The sequence below is a fragment of the Passer montanus genome, unplaced genomic scaffold (genome assembly GCF_014805655.1).
Source record: "Passer montanus isolate IOZ18808 unplaced genomic scaffold, ASM1480565v1 scaffold10, whole genome shotgun sequence".
Classification (NCBI taxonomy): Eukaryota; Metazoa; Chordata; class Aves; order Passeriformes; family Passeridae; genus Passer; species Passer montanus.
The window spans coordinates 110262-127223 of record NW_024356505.1 but is presented as its reverse complement, the minus strand read 5'-3'; the positions used below and the strand labels follow the sequence as shown (position 1 = coordinate 127223).

The window sequence follows — 16962 nt, the reverse complement described above, 5'->3', positions numbered from 1 at the left end:
ATCTAGCAGAGCAGTCCAAGACAGATTTTATCAAAAAGTCACACAAAGTGTAGAAAAATAATGAGGATGGCCTCAAGCTAAGCTTTGGAGGCACCACAAGCCTTACCCCTTGCTGTATTTTAACTGGATTTCCTGGGAAAATTTCTTAGCAGTAGTTCCTGCATAACACCAGTTTCCTGCTCCACAGAAACCTTGCAAACTGTGGAGAGCAGTGTCCCTCTGATCTGACTCAAAAGTTTTAGCACACAACTTTAAAAAATTGGCTTTTTGCTAGATAAGCTTGTTTGTTTGAGCTTATTTCACATCCTAGGCTACTACACCACATGGGACTGTGTCCACTTTCTTTTCTGTGCTTCCTTGTTTTTCAGTTCCTTTCATCCTTCAGGCTGTTCATCTTCTCCTTTTTAAATCCTTCAAGCTGTTGTATCTCTCCTTGTCCTTCTGAAAGCTTATCTGCCCTATAGTGTGGATGCACCTGAGCTGGCTTGAAATTGCTCAGCCACTGCTGGCCACAGATTTGCTGCCAAAGCATCAGCCTGGGGGCAGGAGTGTCCAGCTCCTTCAGGAGGTTTTGCAGCTCCTGCCAAGTTCTGCCTTGTCAGGGTTAAGCTGCTGACAGGTCTTAGGTGAGTTGAGAGCAAAGAGCAGATGCTGCCATCACTGCCATGGCATCACTTTATTGTGATGTTTATGAAATGTTGAGAAGGCACACAAGCTGCCATTTAAACAAAACAGGAAAGCTGTCAAACTTTAAAGATAGCTTTTGTTATCAGAGTCTCAGTTATCCTTTTACAGACTACTTAAGTTCTTCCTAGTATTCTTCTTCTTAAAGATCCAGTTCTTTGAGTAATAAGAGAAAAAATAGATACTACTAAAAGAAGTGTAGGCTATTCCTTCTTCTGGGTCTTCAGCATCTCTTATCTTTCATGTTTGCTGTATGTACATGGAAGAAGAGTGTGCCCTGAGAGAATATTCATGGACAGCCACAACAATTTGCTGCTTCCAGTATATAACAATTTTAACACAAAGATTTCAAAAGATGCAACAGACATCAGACCTAATTTATTGAAAGCATGGCAAGTTTGGTAGTTCTAGCTTTACAATGAGGTAAAGTGAACCACAGCACAATTAAAACTCAGCACAGTTCAGATGACAAATTTGTGGCAGAATTGTTTATATTGTCCACATATCCTGCCAGGATGAAATCAAAGTTCATTCCCTATAGTGAAACAATTTATGTACCTGTATGCATTGCATTAAATTATTTTATTTTATTACTTTTTCATGGTTAAGAAGGATTCAGATTATCTTGATCAGTGAAAGATCTGGTTCAAGTTTTGGAACAGACTAAATACACACTTGAATATGGCTGACTTGGAAAAGTGAAAAATTCCCTATAGTAAAATTACTTCAAACTTGTTATGAGTAGTTTATATCACTAAATTTGAAAGGAAACACTCCAATGCATCATATTAGAACCTGTGTCTTTGTATGGACAAGATTAACAAAGTTGTAGTTATAGAAAATATAAAAATATCTAGTGCAATAATTTTGGCTTTTCTTCATCAACTCAGAAGCCAAACTAAACCCTTGTGCTTAATTGAGTTTCCTTTCACTACTGAGCCAAGGATACAGGAAGATTTGTAGTTAATTAAATCTTCTGGCGTGGTACATGGGTCCCACAGAGCAGCATTTGAGATGAGAGGAGGTGCAGCCAGAAGGTGTATAAGTGTAGCTTTCGAGCCAGCAGGACTCCCAGCAATATCCCAGCAATGCTTATACTGTCCTGGGCATTTAAGGGACTTGAAAACAGCTGAAAGTCAAGTTCTCCTTTACCTCACCTGCACCAGTGCAAAGCAGACCTCTGATACAGGCAAAGACTGGCCCTTTTGAGAGTAACAGATTAAGTTAATTATTTGTAATTTGAACATCACTAAAAATGTACAAAGATTTGAGAGTACCAACTTGGCCTGTGCAAAGCAGCTGAGCCACTTGAAAACCTGGCATATAGAGTCTTCTGCTGACTCTGCTGGGAAGGCAACTTGCCTTGAGCTCTGAAAGCCTTGTTTCTACAACTACATCTGTGATTTGATATGCAAGTGTCAGTTCTACTGAAATCAGCAGGACACTTCCAGGACTCAAAGCTTTTTAAAACAGGCCAAATTTAAATGTGTCTTCTGTAACTGACTGACTTTTCTGTGCCTAGGTCAAAAGTAAAATGTCTGATCTGTTTATGTGGAACCAAAGGCAGGTCCCTTCCCTCTCAGTAGCAGTCAGGCTGATTAACAAATACAATAATATTTTATCTTATTATCCCTTGAAATGTGACCCTCCTAGAACTAAACAGAAGTGCAATCGTAGGCTAAGTTGAGTTCATTACTAAGATGGAATAAAACTGCTCAGCATATTGGGTGTTATGTATAGGTGTTAAATTGGGTGTTTTGTATGTATGTCCTAGCAAACAGAATTCTGCATTGAAATCAGTTGAGTTGCATATCTGTTTCTGGGGAACAGGCTGTTTGTTTGCTTTTTTTTCAATTTTTAACTGCTACAAATTGTTACACCAGATGGCCTGTTGAGCCAACAATAGATCATCTTGTCTCACCACAATGGGATCCCTTTCTGGCTAACTTGAGTCAAAGCAGTTTGATATCAGTCCTCACCAAGCACATTCCCAACAACTTCACCTTAGTTATTTCTCTCCATCTGGTCCATGGTAGTATAAACAATTTCCTGCCTCTTTGCATAGCATCAGAAATGCACATAAATAAGCAATCTAATGCTGAATTATTTTGAATACATTAAATCCAATTTGTGATGTTAGCAGATCCCACACTTCCATAGATAACTGAATACTAATTATGGTAAAGAGTTGAACAATTATCTTCTTCTGTTTTTAAATTTCACTCTCTGATTTTTAATCCCACAGAGGTCTCAGTCTGCATTCTCCCTGGCTAGTGAAGATATGGCCAGTAAAGGACAAGACCCTGCATCATCTGTGGCCGAGGCTCTTGGGAGGCAGCAAAAGGGACAGTCCAGGAAGCAGAAGGAACACAAGCACTCTGCTTTACCCAGCTGGAAGAGTGTAGACAGGCTAAATGAAACAAGTAAATATTTCTAGTACGAATAAGATTCTTTTTTTGGTTCTCACTCACATGTGGAATAAATACAACTTAAAGCAAGGACCTTCTCTGGGGCATTTCTGCTGACCTTTGTGCTTTCAGAGGTCAAATGTAAAATGTATATTTGATGTTGTCGTGTCACAATTTCATTGGGCTATGTCATTGCTTGTCTTAACTTTCTTTAAAAAAAATTATTCAAAATGTGGGTCTTTGTGAAGTTGATTTTGGACTGCCACAAAATTTAGACAGTTAGTTTGGATACATTTCAGGGCTTCTAAGACACAAGAGCACAAGGGCCCTTCTTTGTCACTGGTAACCTGTCCTCCAGTTGAAGGAGTTTGCAGCCCATTGTGTCCCTTCCATGACACAGGGTAGCTGTTCACGAGGTTCTGTGGTGAGCCAGTCATTAAAATAATTCACATTTAGAATTGCTCCTTATGACTTTATTTTCAACCCTGATGAATTCACAAGTGCAGTGTTCTGTGCAGCCCTACTCACTGGTGCTTCCAGACTAGTCTCAGGAAGCTGTATGTGTAGGAACTTCACAGAGCAGCCGCTTCCCTGGATCTGACCGCTGTCATCATGTGTTAGGTTTGGATGGTGGATGGTGAGCAGCTTTCCAAGTCAGCTCCATTCCTGAATCAGCATCCTGGGACAGAATACAATTCCCTGCTTACTTCTAGATGACATAAAGACAGGTTGTAACTGAAGAAGATATCAATGTATATAAGTATCTGAAGGGAAGGTGTCAGAGGATGGATCCAGGCTCTGCTCAGTGGTGTCAAGCAATAGGACAAGAGACAACAGGCAGAAACTGATGCACAGAAAGTTCCATGTGGATATGAGAAAGAACTACTTCACTATGCAGGTGACCAAGTGCTGGAACAGGTTGCCCAGAGATGCTGTGGAGTCCCCTTCACTGAAGATATTCAAGAGTCTGGATGCAATCCTGTGCCATGTGTAGGTTGGTTGGACCAGCTGTGACCCACTGTGGTCCCTTCCAACCTAACCCTTCCTGTGCTTCTGCAGTTGTGGCTCCTGCTCTTGGGGTGTTCCCATTTCCACTGCCTATCTTGTTCTGGCTGAAGCATTTGCAAGGCTACGATACTGTAGCACCAGGCAACCCTCACCATAGTGTTGGTTAGTTTTCACCCCTACAGTTGCACAAGGGGAAGAGCTGAACTCGTTGCAGCAGCATTCCCTGGTTCCAAGTGCTGTCATCCCATGGCAGAATCTGCCTGTTCTTGCTTCTTCTCTTGAGCAGCTGTAGAACCCATCTGACCCCTGTAGCACACTGGTTCATGAAGCTGTACAAGCAGAAAACTTCTTTTGTGGGGTGAGTTCACTGCTGCTGTACCTCCCCCAGCTGCCTCGCTGGGCACTGGCAGGCAGAAGCAGTTACAATGTGTGTTTGGGTTTGGTGGCATGACCAGGGCTGCCCATGTGTTCAATTCGTTTATCTGTAATCCCAGTTGATAACTGGGGAGACTGAAATGTGGACAATTTCAATACTTCTCCTCCCCATGAAAGAAATTTAATGTTAAAGTAGTACTAAAATCTGGCTTAACCAAGTATGCATTACTCTGTGAATTTCTTAAACAACCTACTATCAGAAGTGTTTTTCTCCGGGGCATTTCAGTGGAAAACCTATTTTCAGTAAAGCAGTTAATTTGGTCCTTAAATTTAAGCACCCACTTGAATCCCATTGCATTCAACTGTTGAGCAATTTAGTATTTAACAATTGCTTAACCACAGCAGAATGGCAAATTGACCCAGTTTCTTTTTGGGTGCTCTACACAGAGGATTTGTTCTGCTCCTTTCATCTAAAAACCACGTTTGTTATGAAACTGTGGTGCCTATTGAGCTAATAGTAAATAGCTGACTGTGCTAATATCTGTAAGTATGGTCTCACCTGTACAGTAATAAGCAGCTTTGTATTATGATACAGAAAACAAGAGAAATCTCAGCCAAGAGTTTGGTGTGGTAACATAAATGGGCTTTTTAGCCATGTAGCCAAAAAGTAGCTCACAATTCATTTTGGTTACAGTTTGTATTTGTTTAAATGGTGACTCAAGAGCATTTGACTTTATCAATAGTCTTACAATGAAACTTCTTAAATATTTTTTACCTTTTCACATGGATGAATTATAGCTTATGACCAAAGAATTGTGTGAAAAAACATTCTTTCAAGTAAGTGACTTCATTTGGGAAAATCAGGAAGGGAGCACTTGACATTGTAGAATAAAAGTGGGATAAAGCTGAGTCAGCTTTCTGAATATAGAGGTCTCAGTTGCTTTCTACCCTGTTTGTCCTCTAAAATGTAATCCACTACTATACTGTCCTTTCTTCAGTTAACTGTGGTTGGTAGACTGATTCGCACCTGGTGTTGTTAAATAGAATAAGGGGATATGGCTTGGGGGAGAAGTTTGTGGCTCCCCATTACATTTGTGTAATGTGGTGCAGCTGAATTCAGTTCCTATTGGAGATGTATATCCTGCAGAGCTGTTGGCTTTGTTTGAAGGAACAATGTTTTAAGGAAAGTTCTTCCTCTCAGGAGAACCCTATACTTAGATTAGTTAGTATAGTTAAGAAGAGTAAACAAGCAGAAATTTCTTGTGCATGATAGCTTGTTTGGGTTTTTTTCTCCAAAATCAGGGGTTACAATAAAGAATTACTAGTTCTCCTTACACACCTGACTTCAGTTATACCTTTGGTTGGTCACTACAAGAGAACTAGTATAATTTTGATTTCCTTTTAAGCAGGAGTAAGAATTGTATTTTCTCAAGTTCTCTGAATTGACTTAAAACTTAGGAAGTGGAAACAAGCCAAAAGGATTCAAATGAGTAAGAAATGCAAAGTTGTCATAAAACTGTCATAGCTCCTAAGTTTAATTACCATTTAATTTTCGTTTTGTTTTTTGTGGGGGTACTTTGGTGGTGATAGTCCACCTCAGACTTTGTTTTTTTTTAAACTAAGCACAGCTTACTGCATACTAATGTTCTTTAAGAACAATTCCAGGGGAAAAGTAATCTTCTTTTCAGCCTAGTATTTGTAACCATCTAATGCAAAATGCCTAATTATATTCTACAACAGACCCAGATATTACTGTGTCCATTTCAAAATAGTGATGTTCTGCTTACATTATGAGAAAACTAATGGCTTATATTAAGTATTTCTGTAGGTTTCTGAAAATAACAAATTTGAATCCATGGGAGGAATTCTTAAGTCTGAAAACTTCATTCAGTAAGCTGGATTCACTGTGTAAATCCATGGCATTATATGTTTTTCAAGTGCTGCAGAAGGCAGAGTCATCACACATCCATGTTTCCCATGAGGGGAATTTTCAGTTTTGATTGGAAATTAAATCTAAATTTAGAAGAAATGCAATTCTCAGAGTTATGAGAGTTACAGAGCACTTTCTGAGCATATTTGTGACTTTTTTGGTTTTTATGTTGGAGCTCTAAAACATACTCTGAAAATGTGGAAGGTTACAAGAGCAGCAGTGCTTGTGTCAGACAGAATTGGTCATTTGGTATTTAGTCTGGGGTACAATAACAGCAGCCACAAGCAAGAGTCTAGCAGAGATTAGGACAAAGCAAGTGTTTTTCTTACTGCCTCTAAGTAGGCTCTGAACCTCTAGAACTAAAGTATTTTTCTGTATTCAGTAAATTTTAGTGGATTTCTCCATGTTCATAGCCATCTCTGTTTTATCACAGATAATTTTAAGCATCCAGAAAAACCTTAGGCAAGAAGCTCGATAGGTCTGGTATTCATTGCATCACACTGCTTTCTTTTGTTTGGTTAAAACCTTGATCTCTCTAGCTTCACTTCATGCCCTCTAGTAGTTAGGGTGGAAGAGATTCCCCATCTCTTTTAGCATGTATTCTCTCAGTCTTCTGTCCTCCAGATGGCAGAGCTCTGGCTTATTTAATCATTCCTTGAATGGACACTATTTCAGAACCTGGTGCAACCTCTGTTGCTCTTCTCTGATTCTTTTTCCATATTTCCTTTTCAACGTGAAGGACCAGAATTGCACGCAGAATGAAAGACGTTTGCAAAACTCAGGATTTATGCATGCCTGTGTGCCTATGTTCCATCAGTCTTTCCCAATCATTCTTTTAGAAAAAAACTTTGGTCCAAGTACTCTCCAATTTTAGTCATCACCATGACTTAAAGTGGTGGCTTCTAAGTGGTAGGCAGCTTGGCTCTCAACATGGGAGAGTTCATGTGGCAGCAGCACTTGGGGTGTTTTTTTGGTTTTGTTGAAACTTTCAATCTGTAGCAAGTGAAATCAGCCATTCACAGTGTGATCACAGGTGTTTTCATTTCCTTTCCATAGGTCCACCTTCTGTTTTCCAAAGCACCGATGGAAACTGGGTGGCTTTGCAGAATGTCACTCTGCCTCGTCCTCGAATGCTCGCCAAACCAAAGAGTCAGGTGTTCAAAGCTTTGGAGAGCGAGTCCAGCATTGTGTCTGCCTATGACGAGATGGGCTCGGACAGCGAGGATGACTATGACTGGAACGTGGCCTTGAACAAGCTGCGGCGGAGACCTCGACAGTTGCCAGACGACTTCTATTACTCCAATTCCCAGTATGGCACCGAGTGGGTTTATGGCAATGATCAGTACCAGGCAGTGACCTCCCCCTCCTCTGGGTTATACACCAACACTGAGACACTGTTCTCCGATTCGGAAACATCTTCAGTAAACTCTTCCCAGGAAGCGAAAGGACCTAGCAAACTTCTCTGGTTGCAAAGCAGAACTCAAAGTGATATGCCCAGAATGGAAAAGAAGCACTTCCATGGAGAACTAGATGTAAATTTCAATCCACAGGCAACTAGCTTGGAGTATTCAGACAGCAGTGAGACTGAAGGAGTCCATTATGATTTAGAAAAGAGATCAAGAAGGTGGAAGAAGAACAAAGCCACGTCTGAAGACTTATGTGAAGAAAAGAATCAGGCAAAAGCCAACAAGATGAATTTAAGTCAGGTAATTGTGTTTGAGCTTACCAAATGCATTCTCAGGAAGAGCTGGGCAAAACTAATTAAGCTATGCTGGCAATATCATGTGAGTCATGAGTGGGAGGTGGAGTGTTCTTGCAAGCTTTATCCTCCTTATGTCTCCTAAGTAAGAAGAAGAAAAAGTAGGGTGTTAGACAGGCTTTACCTTTTTCTCAAATAGGCCACTTTCATCCAATCAAAGACTTTGTTAATGTTGTAAAATACAGTGCTCTTAAGAAAAAAACCCTTAGGATTTGTCAACAGCTGAGAAATGTTAATTAATCACTTGTTTTGTTGTGCTGGGGTTTTTTTAACTTCTGTTTTCTTGGTATAAGAAATAACTCATATGCCTGGGAATCTGCTCTGCAGTGTCTACAAATAATCTGGTAATGGATAAAGCTAATGAGCAGCAGAAATTCAAAAAGGGCTTTTTGTGAAATCCAGTCCAAGTGACATCTGCTTTTAATCGGTCATCTTAAGATGAGTTCTCTTGTGTTAGGGTGAGTGTTTGCAAACTACTTCAATTTAAATAATTTGTCAATTCATTAAGGGAACAAATAAAACCCAAAGAAACAAGCAAAAACCCCAGACTGTACTATCTAAAACTCTGAAAAATTGTTCATACAGCTTGAAGATAGCAAACATTTATTTTAAATCACAGGTGTTAACCAGAAAGAAAGGTGAATAATTACAGGTGGATAACCAGAAAGCCAAGTCTCCTCTATGTGGAGTTTGTCCAGACCTGGGACTGATAGTAAGGGATCCATTTGTTCTCCAGAATTTTGTTAGCAGTGCAAGCACACAAGCTCAGGAGAATATTGACACCTTGTCCAGTTCCATTTCCCACATCCTACCCCTCTTAAATCCTGAAGCTGAGTAATAATAAGCCTGAAGCAAGGAGCTGAGGGCTGGCTTCTCCCTGTGCCTCTGATTAAGAGAAGCCTGATTCAGTCCTAAACCCATCTGACTAAATTGTGGATGCCTGGAACAGGTTTTCTTTCCTTGTGCTCCTAGCCTGTATTTCCTGTAGAAAAACATCAGTACAGCTGCTTGTAAGTCAATATTAGGATTCTAGGATTTCAGCAGGGCTTTAAATGCTGGATGTCATTAATTCTGGACCCATTCCATCTGCTTTTAGGACAGAGTGTGGGTGTTCAGGGTGTTCTGTACTGATTCATTTATACTTGTGTCCTCATATATTTAAAATCAACAGTTCTCAAAGGGGAGCATGATGTAAGATAATGTGATCTGATGACACATCAGTGGCCATTATTGATTTCTTAGAACATCAGGCAGAATTACAAGGCTTTACAGGGACTGCACAAAGATTATATCTTGTACACAGACTTCTGCATTTAGCTTTATGGCTTTGTTTTGTTTTTTTTTTCTTTCATGACTTCTGTGTGTCTGTATTCATATTGAGATTTCCTAGTCACAATAGACAATACTCAGAGCATGGAAGATCAGAGCTCAGAGAAAGTCCTGGAGACATTCTAGAATCATAGAATCATTTAGATTGGAAACACTTTTAAAATCATCAAGTCCAGCTATTAACCCTGCACTGCGGGGTCGACCACTAAACGTTGTCCCTGAGTGCCATGACTACATGTGTTTTAAATACCTCCAGGGATGGTGAATCAACCACTTCCCTGGGCAGCCTGTTCCAGTGCTGGATAATCCTTTCTGTGAAGAAATTGTTCATAATATCCAATGTAACACCTCTGACTAAACTAAACTAAACTACACAATTAAACATTGTCCCTGAGTGCCATGACTACATGTGTTTTAAATACCTCCAGGGATGGTGAATCAGCCACTTCCCTGGGCAGCCTGTTCCAGTGCTGGATAATCCTTTCTGTGAAGAAATTGTTCATAATATCCATCCTCCCCCCCACCCCCACGCTCATCCAGGTGAGGTCAGAAAGGCAGGGTGCTTCCCAAGCATCCATGATGGCATCCTTTAGCATCTTAGTGTGTGCTTCAAAGTGCAAGCTGGTGTGGAAAATTATTCTTCTTTCCCAAATCTTTTGTGAGTTGCTTTGTCTCTTGTAACCGCTCTGATGTGCTCAAAGTGCAAGATTCGGGATTCTCACCCACTCTCCCCTTCATTTTACCCTGCAGGCTAAAAGAGGCTGTTCCTGCTCCCCTGCTTCCTCAGTTGGGCAAGCAGAGGCACAGTGCCTCCAGATCATGTCACTGTTTCCAAAGCAATGAAATTCTCACTAGGAAATCTATGTATGAGTGGGTTTGCATGTGTTTAGTTTGTGTTTGGACACACACATACACACACACACACACAGAGGTGGCTGATTTGACAGCTGGGGCTCACATTTGTAGAACTTTTTCTCCAGCCTCTGGCAAACAAGCACTGTTGGCACCAGGAATGGACTGCCTACCACAATTTAGAGCAAGAATGTTGCATGATTGAACAATTCTAGAAAGCAACTAAAATTGTCATGTGTGTAAGGAACCAGAATTAATGTATGAAAATGAATTAGCCAGACATCATTTGCAGTGCTCAGGAAAATGAGATTAAAGGGATGTCAGAGTTTCATATATTCCCCAGAATAATGTATTGATCTTGGTAAAATGATTGAGGCTGTAGCACGGAGAGCCCTACATATAAACTGTTCTACAAAATTATAATGTAGGTGTGTGAAGAACTGCAGTCAGCATAGACTTAAGAAAGATTGACTGCGGGGTCTGAAACCAGGCATAGCTTTTCACATGATGAGATTATGCAAAGTTTGCAGAGACCATACAAACTGTTCCAAACTCTTGTTGAACCAAGATATTAGACAGTGACTAATTGATTATATGTTAATTGCAGTAAAGAAACACACTTTTTCAGTACTTCACTGCATTGGAATATAATCTTATTTTACTGCAATGTAATAGAAAATGATAATTTGTTAAGCACTGTGTTTTCATCAGCATTGCAGAACAGGATTTCAGTTTATCAGTCTAAAAGTTGGGGGTTCATTTTTAATTTCCATATAGTGAAGGTTGCTTTCTTGTTTTTTAGTCTTGTTTTTTCTCAGTGAGATGAAAACAAGCCCTTTTTCTTCTTTGCTCTGAGTCTAGAGAGTTGTAAGCAGTTATGTTCTGGAAAAACTGTAGTCAGTTCATAACTCATAAATGAATTTCAATTTAAAATCAGGTATTTTTAAATTAGGATCCAGTTCCTAGAGTAGGATAATGCTGTGGCACTTTTAAAAAAATATATTTAGGCACAACAGTGGAATGCCAACTTTTTTACTGAGAGAGAATTTTTTGTGTAAAGTGTTCAGTGACTTAGAAGGGGAAACCTGAGACAGATACGGAGATGTGCTGTATCTGTGGAAGATTTTGCTTAATGATAAATAAAAGAAGAAGCTCCATTACTGAGCTGTCTGCAAGATGCCATAAACACAGTCATGAAGCAAGATATGAAAACTGTCCTGATAAAACTGAAATCCTACTATAAATAGTATCTGATTGCTTATATACCACAAAAGACATATTTCTGTGGGAACTGAACTGCAAAGTGCAACCTTGCTTTTAATGACTAAATTTCAAATAGTAACTTTTTACAAAAAATGAACACTTAAGCCACCAGTCATTATCTGATTTTTATTTTTAAATAAATTTAAAAAATATTTTTTATTATTAATAATTGTAATAATAGTTGATACTATTAGAATAATAATATTGATATATTGACTCTCATCTTTTTGAGAGAAGAATATGACTGTTGCTTAATGCAGCTGAAATTCTTATGTTTCTGATGCAAAGTGGAGAGGCTTAATTGCTTCAAGTGGAAGAAGTGCCCTCATTATGAGTTTGCTTCTTTGATCTTGCGACCCCACCTGTTAATTACAGCCATCCTGCCCTGCAGCCAGGTAAGGGGTGAGCACTGTCAGGCTGCCTGTTCCCACGGGATGGCGCTTGGGATGTATTCTTTGAACACAGCTCCCGATTTCTTTTAAATCGCTCTGGCTCTTGATGAGAAACTGCCTGCAAACCTCACAATTTGTGTGTTCTCCTACAAATTTTAGGCTCCAATTTTTTGTTTCCTATATGAAGGGAACTTTCTCTCAGAATTTATAGTTTAACATAGATTTTGTTCTGGAGCATGTTTTTTGTGTATTTCATTTCCATCCACTCTGATCAGCAATTTGTGTGCAAGGATTTGGACAATATTTATGAGTAAAGGTGTATTTGTTGTTTTCATTGTCTCCTAAAAGACTTATGCTTGCATAAAAACACTTGATTTTCTTTTAGTGAAACTGGGTTCATGGCTGTGTCAGTCCACCAGGCCCTCACAAAAACTCAGTTTTCAGATAAAATGGTAGCCCTTTATTCTTGTTTGCAGTTACTAGCATTATGTATTGCTGACAGATGCAAATGGGAATTTATACAATGATTTGTGTAATGGCACAAAAATGTCATTGAACTTAACAGAAAGAATGAAAACATGAACAGGAAAAAATAACAAAATTTAATGCAACATATATTCAATAATAATTGTAGTACTTTTCAATTACATTTTTCACGGCTGCTAATGCATTTTTAACTTGTCAATCCGTGAAAGAGGTATAATCTCCTCACAAATAGTTTTCTGCCACTATCTGAAAAGCCCAACCTATTCAATAATAATTGTAGTACCTTTCAATTACTTTTTTCACGGCTGCTAATGCATTTTTTAACTTGTCAATCCTTGAAAGAGGTATAATCTCCTCACAAATAGTTTTCTGCCACTATCTGAAAAGCCCAACACACAAGTCAAGCAGCCTTCTATTAACAGAAACCACAAAGTGCAGCAGTGTAAGGTACCATTATCTCTTCATGTGCACAGGAATTAACAGCTCTAGCCAATATAGATAATCCACTCACTCATTTAAAAGAGGCTGGAAAGCTAAAAAAGGGGATATAGACATACCTGAGTCCATACAGTCAATACTGTCAAGATGAGTCTTCCATCAAGAAACAATATGTATTAAAAACACAGATCTAGCTAATGCAGATTGAGACCCTCGGGTTGCCAAAGCATCTCATGACTTTCATCTGTGCTGGCAGACCTAGCAAAAAGATCTTTAGGTTGCTGCCATGTGTGATTCTGTGAAGCCTGGTATTTTTCTGGGATCAAGAGAAGTTGTCATGTTGCTGTTGTCAATACAGATTCTTTCTATTAACTGGTGGTGCTTCCCATGGGTCTGTCTGTGTATTGCTACTCCAATAAAGCTGCTAAGCAGTTCAAGCTAAGCAGATCTATTTAAGAAGCCCCCAGAGGACTGATGCATGTCCTGCTGCACAGTGAAGTCTGTCAGTACAGCAGTGAGGAGGAAGTGTGGGAAAATCCACCACTCTGGACTGCCAGCCTCCCTCACTGCTCCACTAGATTTTATATTCATATCTGCAAGCTCATTTAAACAAGGATACAAAATTCTTGTCTTTACAAGCTCGATCTGCTCAAATGTCTGCATAGAAAGGGATTTTCTTCTTTTCCTTGCAGACCTGATCTCAAGGTAAACCATGTTCAATCTTCATCAACGCTGCTAGACTGTGCCCACACCCCTAGTGCAGAGCTGTAATCCTAAACCGGGTTTTAGTAGGTGAGAGCAGTACCAATTTTCGGAGGTACCAGTTAAATAAATGGAGGTAATTCAAGTGAAGAGGGGTTCCACTAATTAGTTTAGACTAGATACCTAGCTGTAAATAGCTCAGGTTTAATGAGCTGTATCTTCACTGAACTGTAGTCTCACAAAATACAAGCGCACAGTTTAGCTGGGATTTCTATCCTGTATATCACATAAATTATGATTGTTTCTTTCCTGGGTGCAAATTGATGGACTGATTGATTCAGCAACAGATTTCAGGGGTTTTTTTATAGTAGTTTAGTGACTTGTGAGTATTGGTCATTGGCAGATTGTTGGTTGGGGTGTAATACTGATATTTATAATGAGTTGTGGAGTGATATGCAAGAAATGTCTGAAGTAAACTTCTCTTGCAATTTGAGGAAACATTGTTATGATAGTGATTTTTAATTTAAGAGGTAAAATACACCAGTCTTTTGCATGTATATAGGAGCATGTCATATTATAAAACTGAAGTGAAAACACACTGGTTTGAAATGTTGTTTTTGATGATTGAGCAGCTTTTTAGCAGAAAAAGCTTTTTATTTTGCAGAAGCTGATTGTTTGGGAAAAGAGTTTCAGCATAAACCCATGGTTCCCCTTCTATTGTAGCTCTCAAATTTCTGTTGTTCCTTCAAATCCTGATTTTCTAAAAGAGCCTTCTGCATCCTGAAGGTGAACTATAAAGGAATAATTTAGTTGTGTAATTGATTGAATTGCAAATAACTGCTGACAAAAATTTTCCAGAACACTGTGAAAGTGCTGAACACTCCAGTATAGTTTGCTGTATGAAAGATGAGAACTGACATTACGAACACAATGTGTCAATCCACTAAGAGCAGTTTGGTGGGTAGGGTTTGTGAGGGAGTGGGCAGAGTTAATATTTCCTGTGAGAACTGGAGGTAATTGGTTCATCCCTGAACAGTGCTGCTACAGCTGCTCCTGTTTATGTATTTCCAAATGAATGGAAGACAGAGCACAGATTTTAGTCTCTCTAGCAGTGTCTGCTCCTGTCACAGTATGAGAACCTAAGGCAGATAGGAATTATTTCCACTCTGAGAATTGCTCTAAATCATCCTCCCAGGCCTGCTGAGATGTGCCTAGCACTCTGGTCCCAGGCTGAATTCTTCATAGCCACCTTCTGGGTGGTTTTGCACAATTATGTTCTATTTTAAAATATCTGTCACTTTTAAACCTAGCTAATACCATCTTATTTCATGGACTTGGCTGAAGCACCAAACAAGCTAATGATTCAAAACTTTCTCTCAGCATTCAGCAAGGAGAGAATATTTCCAGAAGGCAGCAAATATTGTGGGAGGAATAGGTTGCTGTGGGAAGTGCCTTCTCTCTCCAGGGACTGTCGTAGAAATCAGGGCAAATTGGGTCCTAATCAGACAGGACACATCCAGAAAATGAATTGAATACATACCTGGGGATTAGGTTTTAGAACAATTATGAGATATTCTCAGAATATGTCAGAGAGGGCTGACAAAGCTATCCCCCTTTCCATCTTATTAAATGATGGGCAAAGATTTTGCTTTTCTTCTCTTCAGCTTCCAAAGGGACTTGTGGCTGAGTCTGTAGCACCCACTGTATTTAACTGACCCTTTAAGTGTTTCCCAGCTTTATGGATCCAAGACTCAGAACAGAAGGTGCTCCTGAAGACTGAACTTGTTCCATGGAGGCTGGCATTTGGGAAAAAAATAATCTCTGTAGAGGATCTACCTGTGCAAATATCACTGGGAAAGCTGACAATCTTAAGCCACACTATGTAACAAAAGAGTTTTTCAAAACTTGTTTCCAGTAGTCTTTAAGAATAACGTGGATAATGCTCAAGACCAATCAGTCAAGGAATGCGAGCACAACTTTCAGCTGAAAGCTGGACACAACTGCCAGGTTACAGGTGCTTTCATCCCACACCACACTTCTATCTGCACTGTGCCTACAAGGGATGGCAGTGCTGGGAATGGCAAATACAGGCATGTATTATTAGTTGCACACAGATACATAGTGATTTTCATAGCTCCTTGTTAGATAACATGAAAGTAAGAAGGAATGATTAATATAATCCAGCAAGTGTTTGTTTACTGGCATTCCTTTTTTATCATAACATTTAGTGTGCTTTCTTTCTAGCTTCCCTGCAGAGTGATCATACCTATATTTTCTAGAAAGCTAGAAAAATATAGCTAGAACTGTTTTCTTTCTCTGCCTACACAGGAATTTACATGGGTTTTTTTTTTCCTAATGTCTTTGTAGGATTTTGATGATTTATCAGAAACAGATATAAGCAATGAGGATCCGCACCATGATGTCAAGCCTGAACTTATGGAGGATGAGCTTAAATCCAGGTTATTTCAGCTTGCTGCTAAAATGAGTGAGAAGGAAACATCATCTGGTGAAGAACAAGAGTCAGAACCTGGAATAGATCTGGAAAACCAGAAGGAGAGTTTGTCCTCAGAGGAAAATGGCAGAAGTATTCAGGAAGAGTTAAAGAAGGTAAGTGGTGGTTATAAAGGAGTGGAAAGAGTACTCTAAGAGTTAGAATCCATAAAGAGAAAATTCTGGCTAGAAAACTCAACACAGTTGCTTAAAAAAACCTGAAGTCCTTTATAGTGGTCTGAGCCTAAAGCTCTTGTGCAGATAAAAGTTCAGTTAAGGTGTGTTTTCCTCTCTGTGAGGAACGGAAAGCCTACAGCATCAGTTACAAGCAGAGAATTTAGCTTGTGCAACAAAACTGTTAACTGGGTGATATTAATGGAATTATGTCAATTTATACTGACTGAAAATCAACTTATAGTTTTTGATTTTAAAAGCATATCCAGTTTTTCTTTTTTTTTATCCTTGCTAACCACACAATTTAAGTGTTTTTTTCCAGCCTTTTAGTTGCTCCTCTCTTTGTAGTACTATCTACTTCACGCTGATGACATAGTTTCTTCTTTTGCATCTCTATAAAAACATTTAGTGTTTCTCTAAAGCTTTCCAACCCTGTTACCCTGTCAGCTAATAGGCTTCTGAGAGTAGTAACATTTCTAATGAAACTGAAATTTGGTGTCAGTTCTGATAGTGCCCAAGATACTTTATTTGTGCCATTTCACCCTTACAATGAGATACCAGATTTCAGTGTCACTCACAGGATTTACCACCTCCTCTCTTCCCTTTCTACCTCTGAATTTCTCTTCAAATCGTATGGTTTGCTTGAATTGTTGCTGGAGGAGCCAGTGCAGC

General features: G+C 39.3%; 1 protein-coding gene across 6 annotated transcripts in view; it reads left to right on the top strand.

The window, feature by feature from the left end:
* Window positions 1-16962, top strand: part of LOC120503149 (myosin VIIA and Rab interacting protein) — a 208808-nt gene that overhangs the window by 168579 nt on the left and 23267 nt on the right. For 4 of the 6 annotated variants that reach the window (XM_039711349.1, XM_039711368.1, XM_039711342.1 and 1 more), the window contains exons 9-12: window positions 2930-3107; window positions 3991-4086; window positions 7462-8111; window positions 15994-16233. In XM_039711349.1, the coding sequence (XP_039567283.1) occupies window positions 2930-3107; window positions 3991-4086; window positions 7462-8111; window positions 15994-16233 (1164 nt within the window). The remainder of the gene's footprint in view (window positions 1-2929; window positions 3108-3990; window positions 4087-7461; window positions 8112-15993; window positions 16234-16962) is intronic. The other 2 variants (XM_039711375.1, XM_039711357.1) reach the window with 1 other exon arrangement.